The sequence below is a fragment of the Tamandua tetradactyla genome, chromosome 3 (genome assembly GCF_023851605.1).
Source record: "Tamandua tetradactyla isolate mTamTet1 chromosome 3, mTamTet1.pri, whole genome shotgun sequence".
In the NCBI taxonomy this organism is placed as follows: Eukaryota; Metazoa; Chordata; class Mammalia; order Pilosa; family Myrmecophagidae; genus Tamandua; species Tamandua tetradactyla.
The window spans coordinates 122,701,421-122,728,483 of NC_135329.1; the positions used below are offsets into that span (position 1 = coordinate 122,701,421).

At 39.6% G+C, this 27,063-nt stretch overlaps 1 protein-coding gene across 5 annotated transcripts in view; it reads left to right on the forward strand.

Moving 5' to 3' along the window:
- The first annotated feature begins 307 nt into the window (after positions 1 to 307).
- The window catches only part of FMNL2 (formin like 2), a 335,576-nt gene continuing 308,820 nt past the window's right edge, over positions 308 to 27,063 (forward strand). For 4 of the 5 annotated variants that reach the window (XM_077153833.1, XM_077153840.1, XM_077153838.1 and 1 more), the window contains exon 1: positions 308 to 874. In XM_077153833.1, coding sequence (XP_077009948.1) covers positions 758 to 874 — 117 coding nt within the window. In that variant the 5' untranslated portion in view covers positions 308 to 757. The remainder of the gene's footprint in view (positions 875 to 27,063) is intronic. The other variant, XM_077153835.1, reaches the window with a different exon arrangement.

Consider the following 27,063-nt stretch of genomic DNA (forward strand, 5'->3'; position numbering starts at 1 on the left):
AATCAGAATGCATGCAGCCACTCGATTGATTGGATTCATTCATTCATTAAGTGTCAGATACAATGTTGATGAAGTAGCTACTTCTACTGTGGGGGTGAGTGAGGTCACAAGAGACATAAGCTCTGAAAGAGGCGTACAGGATGCCTTCGCTGAAAGCGGTCTTTAACTAGACTTGGTGCTCCAGAGCAAGCCGTGGTTTCTGCAAACGGACACTTTGGGCAGAAACTACGCGTCCCGGCAGTCCGCGGGGCGAAGGGGTGGAGCTGGGTGGGGGGCGGGGGCCCGGCGAGAGGGGGCATTGTGTCCGCGAGTGCGGAGCCGCATTTGTCTGCTCGAGGTGTTAGCCGAGCAGGCGTTGTGGTCGCCGGCCAGCGGCTGGAAGTGTCAGCGGCGATCGCGGCCCCGGCGGGAGGCCGAGCAGGAGGGACCACGCGCCGGCTCGCTGCGCTCGGTGGCAGGAGGCTGTGCGCAAGCGGAGCAACATGCAGATAGGCGCCCAGCGCTCTGACGACCTCTCCCGAGGCAAAGAGGCCGGGGCTGTGCTGGCGCGGCAGGGAGCATGAGGGAGGCTGGGGGAAGGCTCGAATCTGAACGCTGCTAGAGAGCTGTGCGCGCCGCACACTAGCCGGGGCGCGGCGGAGGGCGGGAACCGGGCAGGTCGCTCCAGCGGGCGGGAGCCGACTGCCGGGAGCGCTTCTGATTTGCGACGCGGACGTTAGGGGCCCGGAGCAGCCCCCGGCCCCGGCGCGCTGCCGACATGGGCAACGCGGGGAGCATGGATTCGCAGCAGACCGATTTCAGGGCGCACAATGTGCCTTTGAAGCTGCCGATGCCTGAGCCAGGTGAACTGGAGGAGCGATTTGCCATAGTACTGGTAAGTGCGCGGCGGCTGCCGAGCGTGGACACCCGGGGCCCCTGGCCCGGCTGCGCAGCCGACCCCCGCCTCTTCCCTTTCTCCCCGCGCCGGGAGCGAGCCTCCTGTCCGCTGGGGGAGGCTCCCACCTTCCCCCTTGTGGCCTCCCCTCCTCACTCCTTTCCGCCCCTCTTCGGGCCTCCGGGGCTCAGCTCTCTTGGTGCCTTGGGATGGAGCCGGAGGCTCGGGGCGGGCTGCCCTACTGGTCCCAACCCATTGTCTGGCTGGAGAGGCACCTCGCAGCGCGTGTGCCCGGGGAGGTGCGGCGTGGGTGTGAGGGGAAGGTGGCGCGGGTCCAGGAGGAGGGGGCAGCGAGCTGCTAGGGTTTTTTGTTATTAAAATAACAACAATAAAAACACCCGCAAAGCCGCAGGTCCCGGGCGCCTGCCGAGCATCCCGCGGGCGCCCCTAGCAGATGGGTGCATGTGGCCGGCCGCCGGCGCCGGGCGTGCGCGAAGGCAAAGTCGGGGAGGTCTTGTGTCGCGGCTTGGCTCTGGGTTGCTCCCGCGAAAGGGAAAGGGACGGAAACCCCCAGCAGCGCGGCGCCTGGGTCCCTAAGCGAGGAGAGGACAAACCCAGACGGGGGAGAAGCTTTGCCTCAGCGCGTTCTTTATGGTCTTAAGTCTTTAACCACAAAAATGTGCAATTTTGCGGGAACGTGCTGCGAGCTGTCCTGACAACATGGGCGACCCCTCCCCGCCCCCAGCACACCCAGCCAAGTCCCCCGCTCCCTCCCGCATTCCGCTTTCCTCAGCCTCCAGCTCCTCAAATCCAAGACTGATTATTCCTTCTTTCTCCCTTTCCTGCTGGGACTAAGTTTCTGGGCCCCTCCCAGGCAGGGCCTGTCAGAACAGTGAGCTCAAGAGGGCGTGGAGGCCTCCTCCACCTTGTCCCAGAAGGGGCTGTAGCAGATGGCCCCCGGACTATATTTTTCAGTGTTCCAGCGTCTTTTTAGGGACGCTGGGAGGAAGATGGGCAAAATTGGATGCTCTCTCATTCTTCACACTTGTATACTTCCTGTAGCTGCTCCTTTTCCCAGCGGATTACCTCTGAACTCCAGAAGTCTAGGCAGCAAGACAAACTTGTGCTCAAGACAGCCAACATTTGTGCCTGTTTGGAGAATTTTGGCGTGTAGCCTCACATCTTTGGAAAAGCACCCGAGTCCATGGACTAGATCAAAACCGGTTTTCTGAGACCAGCACTGGGTTATTAAAATTGCTTTTTTTTATTTAGGCTTTTAAAAGTTTGGTATGGGGAATAATGTTTTGGATGGCAGGTTAGCTTTGTGCCCTTTGAAGAAAGGAGGTTTTTTCATACCACATGGAAACTCTGGTGTGGCAGTCCAGGAGGTAGATGAGGTTGCCTGTCTTGCTTTGCATCTTCATGATTTCCCACAGCTGCTCCCACCGTTGTGCAAGATGGGACACTCTGAAATGAGACAGCATAAGCATAATTACTTCTCCAAGCAGGCTGGTGCACATTTGGCCTGTCTTTCCAGAGGCAAACGTGTTTGTTCAAAATCCTCTTCCTACAAGACCTCCTGACTCTGGATGTTCTTCTTGTCTTCTGGTACTGCTTGTGAGTGTGTGAGTGAAGATTGTGCTGGAAGGGCCAGTGATACGGGAAAACCAGTGCAGTAACCATAATAATAATGCAATTAAATTCAGCTCAACTGGGATGGTCATCTTTTGCATGAGCTGATTAACAACACATGGTATGAATCTTTAGAAAAATAATGTCCTGTCATTAACGCGGTGGATTTGTGTTACTATTAAGTTTACCAGTCACAAATTTAGTACGTGGGCAGTTTCCTTGGGGCGACAGTTGTTTATTGTGGCTACTTTAACTTTACTGTGAGTCACACATAGTTACTGGATAAAGTCCTTTTAAAAAGTGTTTACAATATTCTAAATCTCAAAAATACACACACACACAGACATACAGACATACAGACACACACACACAGCAATAACAAACGAAAACAAAACCAGGCTGACCTCCTATGAATAGAAACAAAGTCTTGTGGAGAGCCTTGGTTTGGGATTCTTCTAGTTAGGGATGCATTTAGATTTTGGGGCAGTGTTTTAATCTTCTCTCCCTAATCTGCTCTACTTGCTCTTTGGCGACTTACAAAAAAGATTAAAAGGGAACTTTTCCAACCATCTCTACAGATTGAAAGAAGTACCAACTTTACAGTAATTTCTTTTGTTAGTTTTTTCTGAAGTTGTACATGTGACACTCTGAACTTCGCTTTTTCATCATAAAATGCTTTTTCATCATGAAAACAGTCAAATCGTTTAATTGTGCACCAAGTTTGAAGGACAAGTTTTAGGTGATAGCTTTTTAAAAATATTGAGGTGGGGGGGTGCAGGGGGAGGGGAATCCTCTATCCTTAGACAATGGAATCTTGTTGGCATGATCAGTATTAGTTTTATTTTCCTATATAATGAAGATCATTAGATGTTCCAGGAGGAACCAAATAGGGATATTGTATTGAAAGCTGTACAAACATCTCATTGTAAATATGGCTTATATCAATAATTAATGCGCTATTTCAGGTATTAAAAACAATTCCTCCCAACCCCCAAGCTCTAGGATATTTAATGCCTTGGGTAAGAGTAAGTAAAAATTAAAATTACAGAAGACCAACTTATTTAAAGTGAAGAAAACCTTACGACAGAACAAACTTACTTAATGACTATCCCCCATCAGTTTCATGGATTAAATTGTAAACATCTAAAAATTAGTTGCTATGAATGGAGAGGAGTGCAGAAGTGAGTAAAAGACTACTGGATTAAGATCAGGGGAGGGGTAAACTCGAAAAAGTATTATTTTTCGAGTTTTTATATTTTTTATAGGAAAAAAATTAGATTTAAAAAAATAGAGATTTGAGTTACTGACGTCCTATAAAATAATGTCTAGCAAAAATTGGATCCAAATTTTAGGAGCTTAATACTCCTAAGGAGAGTCTCCACTTCCCTGCCTTTGTCTTAAGCACTATGGTAATAGTAGTTTTAAAACTTATATTAAAGTGAGAAGACTACTGACTATGTGTATATTTAACCATTTGGCATCCTTGTATTTACCTTTCAGATACAGCTATAAGGTGATAGGATTTTGTTCATGTATGCACCGTGCATTGTCTCTTAAATTCTTCAGTGGAAGTGTTTTGTGAATTCTAAGTTCAGCTGTCTAGTTCACTCTTTGCTCCCTTAGGGTGTATGTGTTTTTTATATTTTGCAGGTAATGTCTATTTTTGGGGAGTGCACTCATTTATAACTAAAGATCCATGTGGCGTTCCTTTGTATTTATTAAACATTTCTGTTGTTGGAGATACATGTAAATACCCCTATGCTTTGTAGTTTCAAAACTATGCTGTGAAGGTAATTATTGATGGATGTGGCCAGCAGCTGATGTTCTTTGACCAAGAATACCTTTTCTATATTAGACATTCTGTAATATTGCTCAGTAATTTTTGACTTGCAGTAACTATTTGTAACTTAAAATGTCTTGTGGAGGAACTGTCCTAAGGATTCTTTCTTTGGGCTTTAGTGGAAAGGATGATTTTAAGTCCCCTGCCTTAGCTGCTGTAGCTCTGTGATATCAGATGTCAGGTAGCTCTGCAAACAGATTTTAAAAGACAGATTAGGAAGTAATGATTTAAGGCAGAATTATCTTATGTTTGATACTGGAAACTGCTTTGGTATTTGATTAAATTGAGTCAGTTTCCTCTTCTGTTTCTACGCTTGCCCTGAGGTTGGATGTAGTCATTCATTTTTAGGAAGTGGGAACATTTTCTGAGTGCCTACTGTGAGTCAGCCCTTGTGCTGAGTTGTTCTTCCACATTCTTAGCAGCAATATAGAAGAGAAAATAAGGTTACTGAAATTGCCCAAAGCCCTGTCGTTATCAAATAACCACTCTGGGATTTGGAGCTCTGCTTTCCCCCCTCTAAGAGCCTGGGACTAGTTGTAAAGATAAATGAATGAATGAATGAATGAACGAATGAATGAATAAAAGATTCCTAAATGAATAAATAAATAAATAAAAGATTCCTAAATCCAGTAAACATGAGTTTCACACTATATACAATTGGCAGACATTTCTTAAAAGTTAGGGTTGCTCAGTGACAGAAGTGAATGCATCTGATGGTTCTCTTTGGATGTCAGATATTTGCTATCTTCGAGATGATGTTTTGTTTTCAGACATGGAGTTAAGTATTGGATTGGTTCAAAGGTATGCCCTTCAGTGTTTCCTTTCAAAGCAGACTTGAAATACCTTGGCTGGGAAGCTTAGTTCCCCAAATCAGAAGGAAGAGACAGCCTGCTATTGCAGTGCACACACTGTAGATGTCCTTACTTGTGATAGGGACAAAGAAGGTCAAGTTTGAACATTTAAGTTTATTACCCACTGCAGAGCGTTGTTGGCTTTCAACCACTTCCAAGGAGAGCACTTGTTAGGAAGTCTATTAAGCAGATGGATGGGCAGGAGCACAGTTATGCCATCAGACGCTTGCTGATTTGTGTTCTCCCAGCCTTTCTCCCTGTCCTGAGGGAAAAGGGGTGGGAAAGGGGGCTAGAATGTTATCACTTTCTAACCATTACAATCGCATTCTGGGCAATACCTTCCAAAGCTGTTTTATTTTGTCAGGGTATGTTTTGCCAGCCCCCTCCCTTCCCCTCAATAATACCAATAAAAACTGAAAATATATTTGGCTACCTAAGATGGATGATGATCAAAGAATATTCTCTGAATACAAATGCTTATCTCCAGTGAGAGACAGACTGGCAGCAATGTGAACTAAAGAAAATTGGTGGAGCAGAAGTATGCCTACCCTTAAATCATTAAGTCTAAGAGTCATTTAGCAAAGAGCATTGGTCTGGAAGGCAGGAGACCTAGCTGAGAGGATCATATCTGCTGTACCAGCTTGGGCAAATTAAACTCTTCTCTGGTTCTTGTTTTTCCTCCTCTGTAAAGTAGGAATTTGACACAACTATTAGACTAGTTGTGAGAATTAAATAAGATGATGGAAGTCATAGCACTTGAAAGAATAGCATTTCCAGAATACAGTATATTGGGATCTATTACCTGACACCACATTTTTTTTTTTTTTTGGGTGTGTGGTCTGAGAATCGAACCCGGGTCTCCAGCATAGAAGGCAGGCGTTGTAACCACTGAACTACCCGTGCACCCCTGACTTCACATTTTTGAAAGCTTTTGTGAAGAAGAGTGTGTAGCTGTGATCTGTATGGTCTAGGGTAGAATTTACATAAGCATAAGGAAGAATATTCTAACTTTCAGAATGGTTGAAAAAAAAAGAAATTTGATGCTTCAGAAAGGATAGTATGCTGTTCATTAGAATTGTTCAAACAGATGCTGTGTGAAAGATGCTGAGAATTGGAAGGTCATGCCAACCCCCTGTGTTATAGCGTCTGTGGTACTGGCATGAAAAATGCCCTCCTCGAGGTGAGTTTGCTACCTGCAGATTTTAGCTAGATTTATAATACCTGAGAATTGAGAAGGATTTCTCGATAGGTATCTGTGCTCAGAGAACACAAAATAAGGATAAGCTCATGTTTGTTCTGCAAGTTCATTAGATTTTGCAAAAACTGTTGCTGAAGAGCTGGTTTTAATGAACTTGTGCCTTTCTTTCAATACTTGGGGCTTGGGGATTTAAGGTCAAGGTAAAGTGGGCTGCCTGGCTGTCAAATTTAAATAAGTAATAGATGGAATGAAAGTGGCTGTCGAAGCATGGATTCCATATGATTGCTTCTGTTTGGCAAGATGGCCCTGGTACCTGGAACCCTCTTTGAGGGTTGAAGTATTGCTTTGAGGTACAAAGCAGTGGATTCTTAGAATAGTACAGACTTAAAGAGTTTAGGAGGGATGAGGGTGGGGTGTGTGTTGTGCAGCTGTCTGGCAGATCCTCTCTTTTGAGTGGCTCCTCAGTGAGACCTCCCTTCCCCCACTAATTGACAGGGAATGCCAGATTTTTTTTTTTTCTCTAGAGAAGCATAGCCCCAGGCTTTGGGTCCACAACTTCTGTAGAGAGGCTTCTTGGATGTGTGGTCATGTTCAAATGCCTCATCTCTCTTCTCCCCTTTAAAATGGTGTCTATTCATTCTATAAATGGTCTCTTCGCAGTTACCCTTTCCTCCTCTCCAGAAGCCCTTCTTTGAACATAACACCGAGGACTAAGTGATTCCCAACTGATAGAAACTAATTTGGAAGCAATGTCCAGGGAAGAGCTGGTAGGCTTTTCCTCATGGACTGTGATTCAAGTAAGTTCCCACAGATAGGGACCTGGGTGGCTGGGAATCGATCCCCAAGTTGGGAGATACCAAGGCCCTACTTGGAGGGATTAGTGGCATTTGAGGACAAATATAAACGTACTTTCTCTTATTCTGTTAAAAAAGAAACAGAAAACTTGACCAGTGGCATCAGAGCTTATAGGTGGCCACCTTACCACGAACTTTCTGTAGTTTCCAGGACACACCAAAACTGTTGTGCTGATCACATCTTCAGTGTTCTTGTATAGCTTGTAACTGACTCTAATGACTCTTACTTCACATGTGACCTTAGTCCACTCTTCTTTCTGTAGAAGCTTTATTGCATTTGTAAGCCCTGTATCCATTGCCACGGAAACCTAAAGCCTTGTGGTGTTTAGACCCTGCCATCTCTAGGAGTAATTTCAGTTGTTTTACTTCTGTGCCAATGGCCTGGTTTATGCTAAAAACCTGTTGACTTTGGGAAATATGTCAGATAGTTCACATTTTTGGTCATGTGCCTGGCACTGGGGTACTAACGTGTGATTGGTGCCTGAAAATATCTGTTTTCACCTGTCTTAATTAAGTCTTGTCTTGAGTTGAGCGTTTGCTTGTGAACCTGACATCCTTTCCTTGTTTTTCTTATTTTCTGTGGAAGTTTGACAGAACACTTTACACCTGTTTAATGTAGGGTACTGGCAGGATTGATAGGCTAAAGGAGTGGGTCTCAGATGCCTGGGACCCACTCCCAGAGGTACTGTTAAATTTGGCTGTGGTGTTTTAAAGCTCCCAAGTAGATGTGAACGCGCAGCCAAAGTTGAGAACAGCTGTGCCAGAGGAGTGTTTTCTCCCCCATTCTTTTTTCTGCCTGTCTAAAGACAAACATGGGTTAAGACCAGAGTGAAAAGAGCAGACGAGTAAAGGAAAGGAATAAGATGTAAGAGAAAAATTGGAGAAATTATGCAAAGTTGAGAAGAGTTAAAAAGGAAAACAAATCTCCTAAAAATGTCTGATTCAACCCAAAGCAGCAAGAGATGAAGTACAGGAGAAATGGAGCAAAGCATGTTGAATGATAGATTTATGTATTTAAGGTATGACCATGAAATAATAATAACAAATTCTCAGAGAAATCTCTTTGATATATTATTCCTAAAGATTAAATAGTGACCATGAGGTATATTCTGGAGTAGAACAGTCAATAGAGCAATTGTAGTTTTGCTTCGGCCTCTGTTCTGTTTGTTGGTTCAATGCAGGGCTTTTGCTTTCATCTCTGGTTTTACCACTTACAAAGATTTGATGAGCTTGGCTTCCTGGAGTGAAATTCAAATGCACTTGTGAAATGTAAACAACATTCATTTATTAACAATCCTATAATCAAGGCAAATTGGCATGCTTATATAAGCAATTAGCTTTGAGAATAGAAAGATAAATAGAATTTGAGGTCAAGAATGAGCCGATTGTTCTTCATGCAAGACTCTAGTCATTCTTTTGTTAGTTAAAATGTAAGCAGATAGACATTCCTCTTATTCATGATCTTTAGCATTAGTGGTTTGGGGGTTGAAGACAGCATATGTGGTTTCCTGGAACTGAGAGGATAGCAGCAATTATTGTCTCATTTTCCTTTAAAAACTTGAATAAGTCTTTCAAGGAAATATAGGTAGTTGGTTTATGTCCAGATAAAACCTTCCAGTAGGAATTGGGAACAGGATGAGAAAGTACGGATTTGGATGGGAATGTTAGATAAAGGTGAGTAATGGGCTTTATTTTGATGGGAAAGGTAAAGATGATGACTATTCTACAATGGCAGATTGATAATGATCTCTTCTGCCTTTAGTGAATAATGTTATTGTTTTCTCCTATAAAACAAGAAAACATTTAGAAAACAAATAGCAGGAGGAGTTGATTATAACGTGATTAGATTTGCACCATGGCAACTCATTTTGCCTAGTGAGTTCAATACCTCCAGATGTTTATTGGTGAAATCTGGGGAGCCTAAATTGAAAGACGAGTCAATTGAATAGTTCTACAGGTTAGTTTCCTTTCTGGCACTTTCAGTCCCCAATGTAAGATGCCCTTGTAGTTCTCTCAAGGATGCTTTCCCCTTTTAGTGACATGGGCTGTCTTGACTAATCTGGATTCTTTATTCCTGAGAACATGCAATGCTGGTGCTTCTGGGAAACCAATTCAGTCTGAAGTCATGAGGCCAGAAAGCCATAAACTTGGAATTGGTGATGCATGATTCTTACAAAGAAATCCTCATTCACCTGCCAACTAATTGGGCCATCCAGAGTTCTTTTGTGTTCTCCTGGGTTTGTGGAAGCATTCAGCCTCTCCAGTGTCCTTTCACTGTACAGTCTCTGGGTACTGAGTCTCTGGGTCTCAGGGTAGGCTTTTTGGAAAGCCTTTATTTGGTTTAGAAATCTCTGCATTCTCTCTGAATCTGTGAGGCCCTAATCTTCACTTAACTGAGGTCATTCTTTGCCGTTAGACATCCATATTTTTGTTATTTCACCAATAATTTTCAGAAATTCCAAGGTTGGCTTTCTCTGGTTTTTATATTAATGGAGAAATTTAAAACGATTTTTTTGTTATTCTTTAGAATGATCTTTCCAAATCATCATTTAAACATTTTTTTACTGAAAAGTAATATACAGACAGAAACAGGCCCATATTATATGTGTACAGATTGATGAATTTTTTCTAAGTGAATACATTATTGTCAGCAACCAACAGATCAGGAATCAGACTCTCATTCTCAGTGTTTTTCTTCAAACACGGTTAGACTTGGCTCCTTGCCTGCCCAGCCTCTCTAGCTCACCAGAATTCACTTTTCGAGTGGTCAGACTTATGTGGAAGAAAGTAGGCCACAGGATTGTGCCTTGTGGTCTGATTCTAAATGTCCCTAGCTATGAGGTTTCTACCACTTCCTGTGAGAAATTTCCTCAGTCCAGTAGGACCTACCATTAGGTAATACAGCTTCTTCCTGTTGCTTTTAGTTGTATCATCAATGATAACCCTGATGGTATTATATGCTTGAGTGTGTGTGTATGTGTATGTGAGTGTGTGTAGATTCACTGTTTTTCATAATATTTAGAAGAGGACGTTTTAACTTCTGTTCCTCGGGTAAAGCATGAATGGGAAGGGAATTCCACAGTGAGAATGAGCATTTGCTGTTCGAACATTGATAACTTGAAATTATGCGTTCATAGATAAGGGTTGTGTGTATTTTCTCTGAAGCCTCAATCTGGCTTTTAGCTTTTTGTTGTCTTTCTCCATCACTCTTGAAATATTGAAAAGTGAATTCATCATCTAGTTCAACTTTTCCATCAGAGCCCTATTTCATTATTCTAGACATAAAATTTGGTTTTTAAGGACTCTTTGGCCATATTTGCAATTAATGGTTTATGTTCTGTACTCTCCCCTGTAAATTCTGTGTTCCTCTCCAGCCAGCTCATCAAAGCCATCAAAGTGTGGCTTAGACCCATCTCTTCTGTTTCTTTACAGGACTCTGACTTGTAATTCTGTTCCCAGAATAGGCCCACACTTTCCCTCTTTTTCTTTCAGTGATTCTCTTGCATAGAATATGCTCCCTTTGCTTCTCTGCTTATTGAAATTATATCCAGCTTTTAAGGCTCTTCTTAAATGCCATCTTTTCCAAGTGTCTTCATGGACCCACACCAGCTTGGGGGAGGGGAAGAAAACGACTCTCCTTTCTTTGATCCCTTTATAGTATGAATTATCTGTCTTACTCATAGAGCCACTTGATTAAATATCACCTTGTGTGAGGCGTGACTGTAAAATAAGGGGATGCTTTTATGTGTAGCTTTATAGTCACTAATCATATTCTTAGCCATCTGTTTATGCCCTTTTTTTTTTTTTTTTTTTTTAATCTGCCAGTTCACACTGTGGGCTCCTTGAAGGTAAAGCTCATGTTTTATAGTTGCTGGCAGCTTTTTCTTATCCAGCTCGGTGCTTGGCTCAGGGAAGGATCTTAGCAGTTAATTACTGATTTGATTAGACAACAATGCCCACTGAACTAGGACCTGGAGTTGAGTAGCTGCTCTGAGAAACTGTTTAATTGACCGCACTGGAGGCTCATAACTTGCCTTTGTGTTGAAATGACACATTATCACAGATTCTTACTCATCTTGGAATTCCCCATATCACTTGATTTCAGTAGGTGCCTAGGAATACAAAACCGTCAGATAACTTGGCATCATGCTCCGCTTGACTTCTTATGGAAGGCTTATGAAATAGAAGAAGGGGAGGAGGACAGTTGAAATGGCCAAAGAAAATCAGTTGTCTGTCACTAAGCCAGATCCGGTATGTTGTGATGTAGTTTGGTCAGGTGTGTGGATAACACCGTAGAAAAGGACTTTTTAAAAATATTGGTGATGTTTTCTTTTTTATCCGACGTGAGGCAAGTTTAAGTGAGCAGGACTTCTGGTTTTATTTATTTATGTATTTATTTATTTTACATAGGCAGGCACCGGGAACCAAATCCGGGTCCTCTGGCATGGCAGGCTAGCACTCTGCCTGCTGAGCCACCGTGGCCCGCCCAGGACTTCTTATTTTTTGCATTTAGTGCTTTGCTGTTTGCAGAGTGCTTTCAGAAGCATTACCTTCTGTGATTTTGAGAGTTTTTGGTAAATGAGGCAAATAAGACTTGAGGGTTTGTGGCTTGAAGTTATATAAGAAGGTGGTAGAATTTGTGATCCAGTTCTGGGTCTTTGCAGGAAAATTCCAGGGGGCTTTCCACTGTAAAATAATGATGATTATATGTTCTCATGGGGACCGTTATGTACTTTATAAACATTATCTCTGGTGCTCATTACAGTCATGCAATCAAGGTATTATTTTGCTTTTACTAATGAGACAGTGGGGCTCTGAGTCACAGCATGGTCACTACCAGATGATGGAGGTAGGATTTGAATTCAGGCCTGTCTGATGAGAGAACCTGGTTCTTTCTACTTACTATACTATATATCTTTTCTGAGTGAACTATAAGATGCCATTAAACGTATGCTTTTTGTTCTTGGTACTTCATGTACTTTGGGCTAGATTTGTAAATTCACACGTAGCTATTTACTTTGTCTATATGAGTCCAGCCTGTGTCACATGATACAAAATCTGACCATCTTGAGGGGCTAGGGATATAGTTGGGAGAACATACACCGAAAATGACCTCAGAGATATTCACATAATCAGATATATGACACTCTAGGGGTTCATGTTTCTGTATTTTGAGTGGTCAGAAAAAGTTTTCTTGGAAAAGAAGTAGAGAGTAGGCTTCTAAGTTGCTTGGTTGGTCTCAGCCTGTGCCAGACCATATTTTTAATTCTACATTTAGCGGTTTTTCTCATTTGTCACTGCTTAACAAAGGCTTGTAGTTTAGCCAGGCCCTCTGTAAGTATCGGAGTACTTTCTATATGCCTGGCTGAGTTGTGGGCACTGAGGGGTATAGTGCTGAACTAGGTAGACCAATTGCCTACCCTCAAGGAGCTTTCAGTCTGTTGCTGGTGGTAGTGGTGAACTGGAGGGAGACAGACCTGAGAGGATTAGACATATAAATGGAACTGTTCAGATGGTGGGGAGTGTGAAGAGAAGAAACTAGGCAGCAGTGATGAAGGAGGTGGGCCTCGCTGAGATGGTTGAGCAGGTTAGTCAGAATCTGAGTTTTTTTTCTCCCCCAGCTTGCTCAGCATGGGGTTCCATGGACCCTGATCAAATGAAGGGAACAGCAGGTGGGTTGGGCCCAGCTCAGTCTGCTTCAGACCTTGCCTATTGGGAAACATCAGGGAGGGGCTTTGTGTCATAACAAAGATGTTTCTCATAAGTGGCTTTGTGCAGTTACAGTTTTGCCATTAATTAAGTTCAAATGATTTTTTTTTTAACTCTCATTTCAGGGTTGTCATTGTTCTAGACCCATGGGATATCCAGTTTGAGAATGGGCTAGTGTGAGCAGTGCCTCTTCTAGAAGAAGATACTTAGAAGGCCAATATTTAGAATTCTAGCCCATTATCTGCTTGAAGCCATTGGTTGACCTGGAACAGGCATGGTAGAAAGAAATTTCTTAGGCTGTAGTGGGCTGCTATCTTCTTGCTTAGATTTTCTTCCTCCCCCCCCCCCCATCTTTTTCCTGTATTTCCTTAATTTTGGTTTAAGGGACACATAAGAATTTTATACAGAGGTTCAATTCTGAAGTTATTTGTTAGGTAAAAGTTGGATACAGTTAAGATCATCTCCTAAAATCTCTTAAGTAACCCATAAAATTATATGTGCATAATTCTGGATATACAACCCTAAAAAAAAAAATTCTTATGCATGTTGATATTTTACAATTTCTGAGCTGACTAAAGAAGCAACCACAAAGAAAAGTGTACTTGCAGATATCTGAGCATTTAGGTCATTCTGCCTTTAACTCTCAAATCTCTAGCAATGAGTGGAGGATGGCTGGAGACTCCTAAAATCTTCTTACTTGTCTATAGATTTATGCCATTTGGTATCATATTAAACCTCTAAGTACAATTTAATGGGTTTGTTTCTTGAGAGGATTAAAGGCAGCACGCAAGTTAAATGTGGGTTTGATACCTATACAATAATAATAATATAGATCACTTATTGTGTATTTCTTTAATTATTTCAGTAAACATGAAAGGTAGATCTGGCAAACTGAAAGATAGGTATCGTCCCTTTTTATGTATGAGAAACTCAGGATTGGAGAAGTGGAGGAAATTGTCTGAAGACATACTTTCAGTAAGTAGTGGAACTGGAAGTCAAACTCGACTGACTCTGAAGCTGTGTTCTTAATTGCTTTCACTCACAATAACAAAAATATAATGTTTCAAAGGAAATGAAAGCCTTGTGAGGGTAAGTTCAACATCTTTTCAGCCTTGTCTTCATGTTGCTGGTACACACCCAGAACCAATAGCAGCTATATATCTTTCAAAAAAAAAAAAGATTAAAGTAAAATAAAAACTGGATGAATAAGCCACTGCCCTGTCGAAATCATAAAGGCCAAATAAGCTTGCTGGAAATTGGCTTTTTCTAGTAACAGTTGTCCTCTGAAGGTTTTCTTTCAGGCAACTGACCTGGGTCCTTTGTTTTTTTTTTAAATGTCCCTAGTAAAATTGGTTGTGTTGTTACAGCTAAAAGGATAGGCAGTAAGCATCTTGCTCTGCTCTTGGTGATAACTTATCACCAAGAGCAGAGCATTCTGAGGGAATGCTCTGCATTCTGAGGGAAATAGCCATTCTCATCTTTTATCAGTGGGCGCCGTGTTGTGGAGATTGCATATTTTTAAAAAACAGATCCCATGTGATCCCATTCATTTTATTCAACAAGTGTTTTGTTTGGGTGTTGGCTGCAAGCCAGGTCCTGTTAAAGATGTTAGGACCAAAAGGTGAATAATGTGTCATCTCCAGCTTTGAGGAATCGGCTGTCTAGCCAAAAAGATAGGAACCAAAATGAAAATTATAGTATTTTTAAAGGCATTTATCATATATGCATGTGCTAAGTATATAATGTGCTATAGAAAGACATTATCAAGGTTAAAGTCTTGTAACATTTTAGATGAAGTCAAGAAATCTAGAAAACTTAATTTGACTGAACGTTGTAATCCGTTAAGTACAGATGAAATGCATTCTGTCTGCTTGAATGCTTAAAGAGCTGGCATCTGTGCATGTCTCTGTGTGCAAACAGCTTGGAAGGATCTGGTAAGAAGCACCAATACCAAGGGGAAGCTATTGAGGTGTTAGAAGAGTCTACCTGCAGAGTGACAAACTACATGGCTTACGCTACCAGGGTGCAGTCATCAGAAACTGAGTAAATGTCTCCTGCGTTCACTTTGACAGAAAACTTGTAGTCTTTTTCACAAAACTTATTGTAGGAAGTCTTGGTGTTGGATCTTAACTTTTTCATGAAGCAGTTAATGAAAAAGGTTTAGTTTGTTTAAAAAAATTGCTTGTTTGTAAGTCCAGACTTTGGGATTAGACCTGGATTTGAATCAGGATTTTGCTGTTTAGTAGTTGATAGTCATATGTGTCAGATGGGCTCAAGATTTTCTGCTTTGGATTTTTGTGAAAATTGGAGGATATTGCTTACTGCAGTCACGTTTTGGCATTTAGGGTAAGTGCTTCACCAAAAGTGATAACGCTCTGATTACTTTGTACCTTTTTAAAATTTGGCCTTATTCAAGCATTGAGGTCTAGGCTGTGGAGTCTAGGGGACTCTACTGTAATTTCATTAGTAACTGTAGTGGAATCATCCTAAGTCTCACATGTGAAGAAGAGTGAAAGAGGAAGGGTCCTGGAGTGCCAGAGAATTGAGTTGATGTTTTTTTTCCTTGCTACTCTTGTCTTAAAATGGTACTTACTTTTTTGCTGTTTGAATGTTTCCAAAGGTCTGGCCCATGTGTGCGTTCTCTATATGAGTATTTTAACTTGTATGATTTGTGCTTTCTAGAAGAAGGAAACAAAACCAAACCCTGGTGTTTCGGGCCATTGGACTATTGTATTTTAAAACCTAATAGAAGTGTGTTTTCACAATCGGGCAGGCAACCACCTGCTTTGCAAGGTGTCGTGACCACTAAGAACCTTGTTCACATGAGAATATATACTGAAGGTCATGACCATCTGAGCCTTTGAAGTAACTGTGGTCTATGTTTTGTTAGGTTTCAGCTCCATTCTGGGATGGTTGGAGTCATTTGGACTTTGTTCTGAATTCCAATAATTGCAAAAAAAAAAAAAAGATTTGTATAACCTATGTATAGATGGTTTTCTGTTTGATTTGATTAAGAGTTTTGTTCAATAAAAGCTGTGTTGTTTCACATCAGGAACACAGTGCCATCTGACTTGACCTAGGAAACAAAGTAATGTCATTACAGGCTGCATTTCCCCAGTAACCCCTTGCTGTATTTTCTTCCAGCAAGGATTTTATGTTAATCTATTTGAGTTATATCCTGTACAGTCAATCTTGCTGAATCATACAGAGCTGTCCTTATGAAACAAAGGCCAGTCCCAAGTCAAAATACTACCACAATCCAGAAATGAGAGCCTAGAGCTTTCTGAAAATGTGTTTTCACATTCTTCTTTCTTCCTTACTTTCTAGTGAGGACAATTGGTCACTTTTCTCCCAGCGATAAATGTCACTGTTACCTTACATTTTATAATGGCAATCTAATTTTTTTTAAGTTGTTAAGATAAAATAATATTTGATAGAACTGTCAGACTAGTGTGAGATAAAAATTCTCTGTGCTCAGACCCATAAGGGTTGTTGGTTCTTAAATCGTGTGGGCTAAAGCTATGCATGTGTTTTTCTTGATGTCCTATTTCCATATGAAATAGCCTTAATTTTTAGATTTTAATAATGAAGGTCTGAGCCCATTCTGGCCGGCTCCTTGTATCATTTATTGTAGCCCTTAGTCAGCTTAGAATTGCATGAAAGGAAGTAATAAGCCAACTCTAAGAAGGTCCAGATGAAAAGGATTATAATATGGTACAAAAATATTAGCATGCCTGGCCCAGCCGAGTGACTCATTCCTTTGGAGTATCCATTTTGACAGCTTTTTTGAATCACACATCAATCACGATGCTGATATTTTTGGCGGGGTGCTAGACTTCACCCGAATGCTCACGATGGTAACTGCCAAAAAATGAACAAAGAGGAGAATTATAAATGAAGCATAACAATATTACAAACATTTTTTTTTCTTGAGCAGAAACAAAATTGAGAGTTAGATATCTTTTTCAGAGCCCCAAGAAAACCACGGCTTGTTCCCAATGAAAATAAAACTCTGATGGGTCATCGTCAGTCCTTGGCTACAAGAACTATTCTTTTTTGTATGTGTTTCCACTCAAGAGTTTCTCTTCTCAAACCTTTCCTAGGCTAGGAATCATTTTTCGGGCTCTAGGTTTTTCTCAGGATGTCCCAGCTTGCTTTTGGATCACTCTGTTCTGTGCTACATGAAGTCTTTGTCTCTCTGTGGATAGAACTCCCATGAACTTCAAAGGATCAGCAGATACACAGGGTTCATTTCGAAATGAAAATTTGACCCTTTGTCTTTCTCCTTTTCATCTTCCTTTCTTACAGGCGTTCTTTCCTTCTGTGCAAACAAATCCTTGTAATAGTTGTAGTTGATCATGCTGTTAAATGGTTTGCAGCACTACTCCAGGATGTGCTGTACTGTCATGCAGAAATCTCCTTTCATACATTTAACTGCTGTAAAGTACATGTGTGTTTTGTATGGACTATGTGTACTTTGATACGAAGAAATAGATCTAATGGACATTTCTTAATGAAGTACTCTTATAGTAGGATACAGTACCCAAATATCTAAAGACGTAAAATGTTACAGACCTAATCCAAGCTCCTCTGTCCTCATTTCCTTCCTTCCCTCTTCAGAGGAAAACTACCCTGAATTGGCATATGGCGTTCCCATGTGCATTTGTTCAAAATGATTTACAAAAGAACATAACAGTTTTGTTTCTAAATTTACAAAAAATGATATAATCCACAATGTCCTTTTGAAACTTTATGCACTTGAGTAGAGACGTATTCATGTTGATGCAGGTAGTTCTGTCATTTAACTTATAAATCATATTCATTAACTGAATATATTATACATTATTTCTTACCCTATTGATGGACATTTTCTATTTCTTATTACAAATAGTGCTGCAGTCATAATCCTCGTCTGTTTCACCAGTGCATGGGTGTAAGTTTCTTAAAGTTATATGCTTAGAAATGCAGTTGCTGGGTTCTGGGAATGCACATCTTCTACCTGATTATCGAAGTGCTTGCGAAAGTGTATATTTTTCCCTGGTGTAGCTGATGTTAGTGGAGTTTATCCTCACACTCTGCTGAAATAGTTTCTCCATAACTAATCATTAATACAGCTTTTTTAGCACCTCCTTGGTGCTAGGTATTTTAAGTAATAAGGTGAACTGTCATCCAGGAACTTAATATTTTCAGTGATAAAAACTAGACACATAAAACAACTTAAGAAAATAGTTGCAATCCATTTTAAACTTTTTATTAGATGAGTATGGATTGGGGAATAAGTATGTAATAACAGCTAATATAGAGGGTATTTACTTTGTTCTGGGCTCTGTGTCTCAATGCATTTAATCTTAGTTAACAAGCCAATAAGATAGATACTGTTTATTAATACCCTTTTACTGATAAGGAAACTGAGCTACAAAGAAATTAAGCAATTTGTCCAATCACACAATTAGTGACATAGCTTTTGGACTCTGGCTCTCTGGCTCTTGAGCTCACAATTATAACTCTTGCATTGTATATGCCTCAGTTTGCCATTTAATTTTGCAGTTAGCCCTCATCTAAGAGGTAGTCTTTCTTTAGATGACAGGTAAATACAATTCAAGGAAGTAGGGGAATCATGCAGCAGGAAGTAAGTGTGGAGTGTTTTTTTTTGTTTGTTTGTTTTTTTTAATTCTGTCTGTCCTTATTTGCTCAAATGAGGGCTTGTCTGCTTCTGCAAGCATTGTGTTAATGTTAACTACTTTTTGAGGGTTTTCTATGGACCAAGCACTGTGTGAGTGTTTTGAGTTTTTCTCAGAACAACCCTGTGGTATTTTAGTAAGTTGCTTAGTAAGTCTTAAGGAAGATTTGAACTAGGCACTCTGACTCCATAGCACATATTTAACTACCGTGCTGCCTCTTGATGAGGGTGGGAGGTGGGTGGGCTGGGGTTGGGTCTGAGGACAGGGAAGAAGTAGACTATAGCTGGGGAGGGGAAATCTCCATAAAAGCTTGCGGGCTGTAACCCCAAAGGACTACTTATTTGAAATGGAATGCTTCTGTGTTAATCTATCAGAAAAGAGCAAACTGCAACTGAAGCATGATAAGGAATGCTCTGGAATTCACAAACAGCTCATTGTTCTTCAGGCATAATTTAGTAAAGTGTTCATGGTAAGGTAAAGGACATGTTTGCTGCCTAAGAACTGCTACCTCATTTCTTAGAATTGGTGCCCTTTTTTTTCCTATTAAAAATGATTTCTGCTTTATCTTCTGAAAGCAAATATTCACGGTCTACTCCGAAAGAATTAAGATCCTTCTTTGAATCTGTGTCTTTCAAAGTATCTTGACTACAACCTGTACTTAAATACATTTTATATTTATGGCCTAGTAGATACACGTTCCATAAATCCAAAAAAAAGAAAAGTTTTATAATGCAATACTTAGTATGTGAATTGCACTACATTTTCGGTGTCATTCTGTTCTTTTAAGATATGTTGGTCTTATTTAAGATAGAAAAGATGCATTGTGCGATAATATTAAGTTCCAGAAGTTGTTTGTAATACAGTTTTGAAGCAACCTGGTCAGATAACGTTTAAACTCTTTAGCTAATAAAGCCCACGTTGAAGAAAATGTTTACTCTAGATTTGTTCAGAAGACTATTCCTTAGGTCTTTGCTGAGTTGCCAGTGTTTATTTCTTGTGGTTATGCTAAGATTGGGAACAGTTGCTGTTTTGAATTGACTGCATAATATACACTGAGGGACTCAGAGTTAGGTTGAAATGAGGGCTTAATTGTAGCAAACGTTAACATAGTTGAGTCTATAGCCTCACTTTCTTTTTCTAGAAAAAATTTTACCTGGAAAATGGTACACTTAGAAGTTAAAGGAAAATTTTTTATTCTTTGACAACTTCTGACCTATGTCTCTTGAGTTTTGCATATGTGATGAGAATCTGTAGAACACACTTATACAAATTTTGGTTTGAGATTTAGCTTGACAGCTTCAACTTAAATTTTACTTTATTGAAATACTTCATTCTACCAAAATAAAAATGAAAGGCCAAAATCAAAGGTCAGACTTTTGGGGTGTCCTAAATTCTTTGTGGGTGATTTTAGGGTGGGGTGGGGTATCTTTTTGCTGTCTCAAATATACTTTAACTTGCTGATAATTTTACAGATAATTATCTTTGTTTGTTGTGTCTATGTTTCCATCCACATCTGTTCCTCTTGATTTCAGTAGCAAAATATTACTGTAATGGAAGGTGGTTTTGTATTTTGTTTCTCTGTGCCTAAATTTTATATCTGTAGACCTCACAAGGTAGCGCCATTCTCATAAAAATCATTCCTTTTCCTGCTTCTGATTTATAGTTCAACCTTGAAGGCTGGAATACCTAAACCCAGGGGCTTTAATCTCAGTTGTGCCAGTCATAATAAACTTAAGATCCCCGGTATTTTAATTTCACCATCTGCAAACTGAATAACTGTTGTTCTTACCGTCTCAGAGCATTGATAAGGGATAAATCCTGCAAAGAGCTTTGGTAGTTATGCCAAATTTGCTATTAATTGTAATTATATGAAATGTGGATTAAGGAATTGAAATCAATTTTTAAGTGTTGTTACTATAAAACAGTTCAGTAGAATATAACAGTTTATTCTTGATGTGAATGTAAACATTTAAAATTTTTTCTACTAATACAAACAACATATTCTGACTGTAGAAGATTTGAAATGCAGTTTAGAAGCAGAAAATATAAAATTTCTAGTTCTACTGCCCAGAAATAAGCTCAATTATTTTTTTGTTATATGTATTATTCCTGTATGCATTTTTGTTGTTTTTGTATGCATACACATAATGAACATCTTTTTATGTTTTAATTAGTAGTTTGTAAAAAGTTATTATTGATGGACATCTCATGGTTTGTTTACGTAGTTCCTTATTGTTAGTTCTCAGCCTGCCCCTGCCCCACCACCCCTAACCAAGTTTCCTTAAGATGAGCATCCTTGAAGCTGAGTCTTGACGCACATTTTAGATCATTTCCTTAGGATGATGTTGAATATACTTTAAGGAGAGGCAGCTTAGTGTGGTGAGAATAACAAAATGGGTGTTAGGAGAATTAGACTTGTTTTAATTTTGCTATTAATTGTTGTGACTTATTAAAATCACTCTCTTCTTTGGGGTTCATTTTCCTTCTCCGTAACAGAGATTAAATGAGTTAACCCTTGGAGGGGATTTACTTCTGACTGTAACAATTTGTGATACTTCACACATAAGGAAACTTAGGACTCAGGGACTCTTGGCTCTCTTCCTCTAATGAATTCCATGTTTGGTGGTTCAGTCTTTTTTCTGCTAAGCACCCTGTGGTATTTTAGAGTCTTAGTTATAATCATTGATAATCATTGATTACTGATTAATGGTGCTTGAGACTGAATGTATTATCTCTTTCAGAACTCTTATTGATAAGATCCCATTCAGTTAGCTATTGACTTTAATTGTGTTTCCTTTAAAAGTCATTCTAGTCAATTGATGAGTGAATAAACAAAATGTGATGAATCTATACAGTGAAGTATTATTCGGAATAAAAGAATGGAGTACTCCAGCATGGATGCATCTTAAAAGCATTATGCTACGTGAAAGAAACTAGTCACAAAAGACCACATGCTATGTGATTCCGTTTATATAAAATGTACAGAACCAGCAAGTAGAGAGATGAAAGTTGCTTAGTGGTTGTTTTGGGCTGATAGGGGAGCAGCTACTAGAAGGTGATAACTAAAGGATACAGGTTTTCTTTTTGAGGGGATGCAAATGTTCTCAAATTAGATATCGTCACTGTCGTGCAACTCTGAATATAGTAAACCTTATTGAACTGTATACTTTAATTTGGCAAATTGTACGGTATGTGAATTATATATCAAAGTTGTTATTTTAAAAAGCAAAAAAAAAGTCGGAGTCTAAAGACCTTTTTTATTTTTTCAAGTCTCTAGATGTTTGAATTAAATAGCCAAGTGGAAGCTGACTATGTTAAACTCCTTATGTGCTGTTACTTTGTATCCTGGGAATCTCAAGTTTGGCTCTCAACATGGGAGGATAACTGAATTGCTAGGCTCTTTCAAAAACCCATTTAGAGTCTCATCTGGGGGCTTTTGTAAAGGTACTGCCCAAGTTCAACAATTTGTGATCTGTCTCTGTTGTTCTCAGTGTTCCTGAAGTACTTTGTAGGATAATTATTCTGGATGCTACTGAAAAGTCAATATTTTTGTAGCTTCGATGATAGGCAAGACTGTGCACTAACTAATTAATTTATTTTGATGTAGCAGATCCCAGATAGGTTGGAGTTAACACTTGATTTTTGTTGTTGTTTACATTGCGATTCACAGTGTTGGGTTTTCTTGGTTATTTGCCTTGTGTATTAATGAGTTGCTCATGGAGAAACTATTTCAGTAGAGTACTGTTTAAGTTTATCCTCATACTCTACTGAGGAATGTCAGATGTTTCTCTTTAGGATGCTTCTCCCCCCTTGGATGTATTAATTACTGAAAACTGTGTTCATCCAGGGAAAATAGAAGTAGGGACAAGAATTGGGTCCCTTGAAAATTCAGACCCTGTGTGGTCCTTTTTCACATCCTTTAAAAATTTCTGCTTGATCCATAGATAATAAGGTTAAAATTCAGTAAACACACTTTTTTTTCCCTGCAGAAACCTACAGGATATACATAGAGTTATTAAACAGGAGGTTACCTTTTGGGTGAATGAGGGAAAATGTAGGCAGTTTTGTCTTAAGCCTCTCTTGCTTTCCCATTGCACATTGTCATGTTTTCAGCCAGAGAGCCAGGCTTTCAAACCAAAACATTAGTAAACCATAAAACAGGTCTTGAGACAATCTAATGCAGCAAGAGCAAATTTGGCAGAATTTCTGAAGCAATTCCATGACTATTATTTCCAATAAATTAATCTATTTAGAGATGCTTTGGATAGTTTCCTGGCAAAATGGTGAGTTGTGTAACTAGAGGAGACTAACTCAGTTCTTGGAGTTAGTCTGTGACTTTGATCTTACATAAATGAGTTTCCACAACACCATTTCTGTTTAGTTTCTGAAATAAATCCGGCTTTATTCAAGAAAGTTTTTATCTGGCCTTTTTCCTCTGTTGTTACTGAGAGTTCAGAACTGTTTCCCATGATGAGTGAAATTGGCTAATAGCAGGTTCTTGCGAGATTGAGAAGTCTCTTGCTTCCTTCTAGAACACCTTTCCTGTGAACTCTAAAACCTTTCATTGAAGCTGTGAACATTCAGAAATCTGGATATAAGATCAAAATTTTTTTTTAGGGCTTTTCAACCTGCTATTGTGAACCTACAGCCTGTCCAGCACATAATAAAATATGGTTTAATATATGATTCATTTATTCACTGTGATGATTTACTGAGTGACTACAGTGGGCCAGCTCCTGTAGTAAGATATACAGACATGAAAAGACAGTATACCTATTACGGTAAATGTTGTACTAGGAATATGTACTCACAGTCTAGAGGTGGGGCGTGTTCTTTGGGGGTAAATATTGACAAGGAATTAGAAAAGAAACTGAAGAAGAGTTTACTCTTAAGAGTTGTAGAAGATGAACATGGGATGGGTTAGGGAGGGGTGGGGAGCAATTTTGGGGGATTGCATTCTAGGCAGAGCCTGGAAGCATGGTATGTTTCATGGGATATAGGTGTCTGTGGATGGCAAGAGTTTGAAATAAAAGTTAGGTATTAGGAATGCTAATCTGAGAGTAATTTTAGGATGTTTACAGTGGATAAAGATAATTAGAAAGTTCAGTCAGAAGTCTACTGCAATCATCAGGCAGTGAATAGATGAGATAGGTGTTGTGTCAGAATGAGGAAGGGGAGACCTGAGAGTTGGTGCCTTGGAAGAAAGGGCAGGATTTGGATTTCAGTTTGTTCTTGTTTGAATCCGGGACCCCTTTGAGACTCTTATGAAAGCTGTGAGTCCTTACCCCTTAATGACATTTCTAAATGTTAAAATTAATATGCAGTTCCAGAAACCCATTTGTAGACTCTCAGAGGTCTGTGGATCCTAGGTTCAGAAGTCTTAGAAGAGTGGTAGAGAGGAAAGAATATTCCCATGTGCACTCTAGCCTGGGAATTTGGACGACTGTTGGTGTAGCCAATAGAAATTGGCCAACTGGGAAAAGTATTTTCTATAATAGAGGGCAAGGTGAGTTCGATTTTGGATGTACTGGGATCTTCCCATAAGAATCAGAACAGTGTATTTGTGTCTCTTATTTATTGAATATATACTCTGTGCTAGAAACTGCCTGGTGCTGGGATTGGCATAATGATGTATACTTGATTAGATGCAGGGTCTAGATATACATAAGACAAATGCTAACCCTAGAAGGTCTTTAGCTTCAATGTAGTGTGCCCTGGTTTAAAATGCTCTGAGCATTGCCAGTTTTGACTCAAGGCATTTGTAGGTATCTATGTTCTTAATCTTTGAGTGGAAATATGACATTGCTGGGTACTAGTCAGAATGAGGTTGGGAAAAAAATGGAGATTATTACATTTAAACAGGTTCTATTTATGCATTTCAATCCCTTTGCACTCAAGTAGTCCATATTTAAGTTCACAACCTTCTAAGCAGTGATTTCCACATTTGAGTCACTTGGTAAACTTTTTGGATCTCAAAGAGCACTGATTAATTTGTCAAACAGGTTGGAAAGGGATTATGAAATCGGAGTCTGTCTTCCAAAGGTGTGAGGTCATCTCATCTGGCTTCCTCTCTTTTAGGTTAAAACCACACTTCAGGGATCCAAGAAGCTGATGATGCACCTGGTTGAGAAATTGTGTGTTCTGGTATTTAACAACTATTTTTCAATGTTCTTTGTGATTTCCATGTTAAAGCTCATTGATGGGCGAGGTTTATAGGCTCGGCTCGCTTTTGGCTAGCTTCCTGATCAGTTCCAGTTGCTGTAGCTTGAGCAGCGCGTGGTGATCCTGTTAACAGAATTGACAGCCAAATGCTACTTCAAGTCTGGTCCGTGATTAGCAGCATCAGCATCACCCAGGAGCTCGCTGGAAACGCACCTTAGCTCCTGCTCCGGATGTGCTGAATCAAGCTACAGTTTAACAAGAGCCCACAGATGAATCATCTGTGGTTAAGGTTTGAGACTTACCGGTTTAGTTCACGTACTACGTGCGAGTGTTAGTTCTCAGTGTTTTTGCTGAAGCACAAGGCTTTTTCCATTTATTTCTCCTCAGAGGTGATAGGGGAACATCTGGTCATTGTCTTCCATCTATAAATTTTCATGGAATTAAAGATGAATGAAAGATAATTTAGGTACCTCTTCGCCTTCTCTTTTTAAGGATTAATAACTAAAATTTGTATAATCTCTTTCCTCAGAGAAGATTATCTTTTAGCTTTTCACCTATGATGCTTCTGTCTGTGTCCTATATGCTTTTTAAATATTTCTAAAATGGGCAAAATACTCTTATGAGGGTCCGGTTGCTACTAAGTAAGCAAAGTAACTCCTGACCCATGTATTTCATGTTCTTAATTCTTGAGACCTAGGGACCTATGGCTATGTCCTTGACTTCATTTTGAAAGATTATTTTTTAAACAGTAAAAATAGCAACTCGGTCTTCCTTGAGGGAACTTAAAATACAAAAAGTACTGGCCTCTCATCTTATTGTGAAGAATGGAAATTCACCTGTGGTCATTGGAGTCTCTTGAGGGTTGGTACTATAGCCTGATTAAAAAAAAAAAAAGAACAAAAAAGGGAAAGGAAAGAAGGAAGAAAAGGCAACCAGATTAATAACCAAAGCGGAAGAATTGTTGAAAGTAAATTAGTCAAAAAGGAAATGAGATGTTGTTGGAGTTGTTTCATAAATCTTTTGGTTTGGGGGATGCGGAATAGACTTATTTGAAGAATTAAAAATTTTAACTCCTGGATTTTTGAATGTCAGCTTTAACCACCTCTTGGTTTATACAAAAAAAAAAAGAGTATAATTTTGGTGGAGAAATAAATGTAAATTTACCTCTGCAGTGATTGAATTTTTTTTTTTTTTTTTGCCTCGGGAATATATCTAAGTTGTCTTCTTTTGCCTGTTTTTAGTCAGATCATCTTTGAATTTAGTGAAAGTTTTAGCTCCTTAGTTTTTGCAATAAAGTATCTGAAAGAGAAAGGGATAGTAGTCCAGGCAGTATCTTTTAAAATGATTCTTTAAATCATGCCTCTTTTTTTTTTTTTTTTTTAAGGATTTTATTTGTGTAGTTTCAAAACATTACAGGAATGGGGGTAACCTTAGCATATTCAGGATTTACTTTACTATCTTGCCATAGAGGGAAGAGATAATAGTGATAATTCATTAATTGCTTCCTGTCATATTTACATATGGTTGTAGGTTCAGCATTACCTTGCTGGTTTGTAATTTAATGAACCTGAAATGTTTCTCTATTTTATTGAAGTCCAGATCACTACTTAGCTGTGTAGCTGATAGGCAAACAAGACTTGCTGTGCAGTTAAGTGGCATTCATTATAATAATGTCTGTTTGCTTAATGTCCTGCTTTTGATATTACATATTATAGAGTTTGTACCCTTGTTAATCCTCAAAGTTTGGGGAGGGGTATGGTAAGGCTGTTGTGAAGTAGCTGGAGGTTCATATGTGCCAGCACTGCATGCTAATTGTCTAGGACATGCAATTTTAACCCTTCATGGCTGGGCATGCATATCGTTAACATTAAAACATTTCTCTCTTTCCCTAGGGGTCTGAGTTAGTGTGAAAGAATGTAGGGATATGGAAATTTGAACCTCAAGTTTGCTCTTACTGCTTCTGTGTTCCCTGGAAAACAGGTGTTGCCCTGTTTTCTTTTTTATCAGGTTTGGAGAAGAAGCTAATTTTCTAGGGATGGTAATTGAATCAATAATTTAAAATACTTCATAAAAGCACTTATAACAAACATGATTTGGTTATTTATATGCATCTCCTTATGTCTTTCTGACTGATAGTTTTGTTGGTTTCTTCTTTGCTCTGTATTATAAGTAGAAAATAGAGGATGAATCCTGAAGGGAAAAGGATATCTGAAGAAACATTAGAAATCCAGGAATTTCACTTATTTTAAAAAGGAAAAGTTC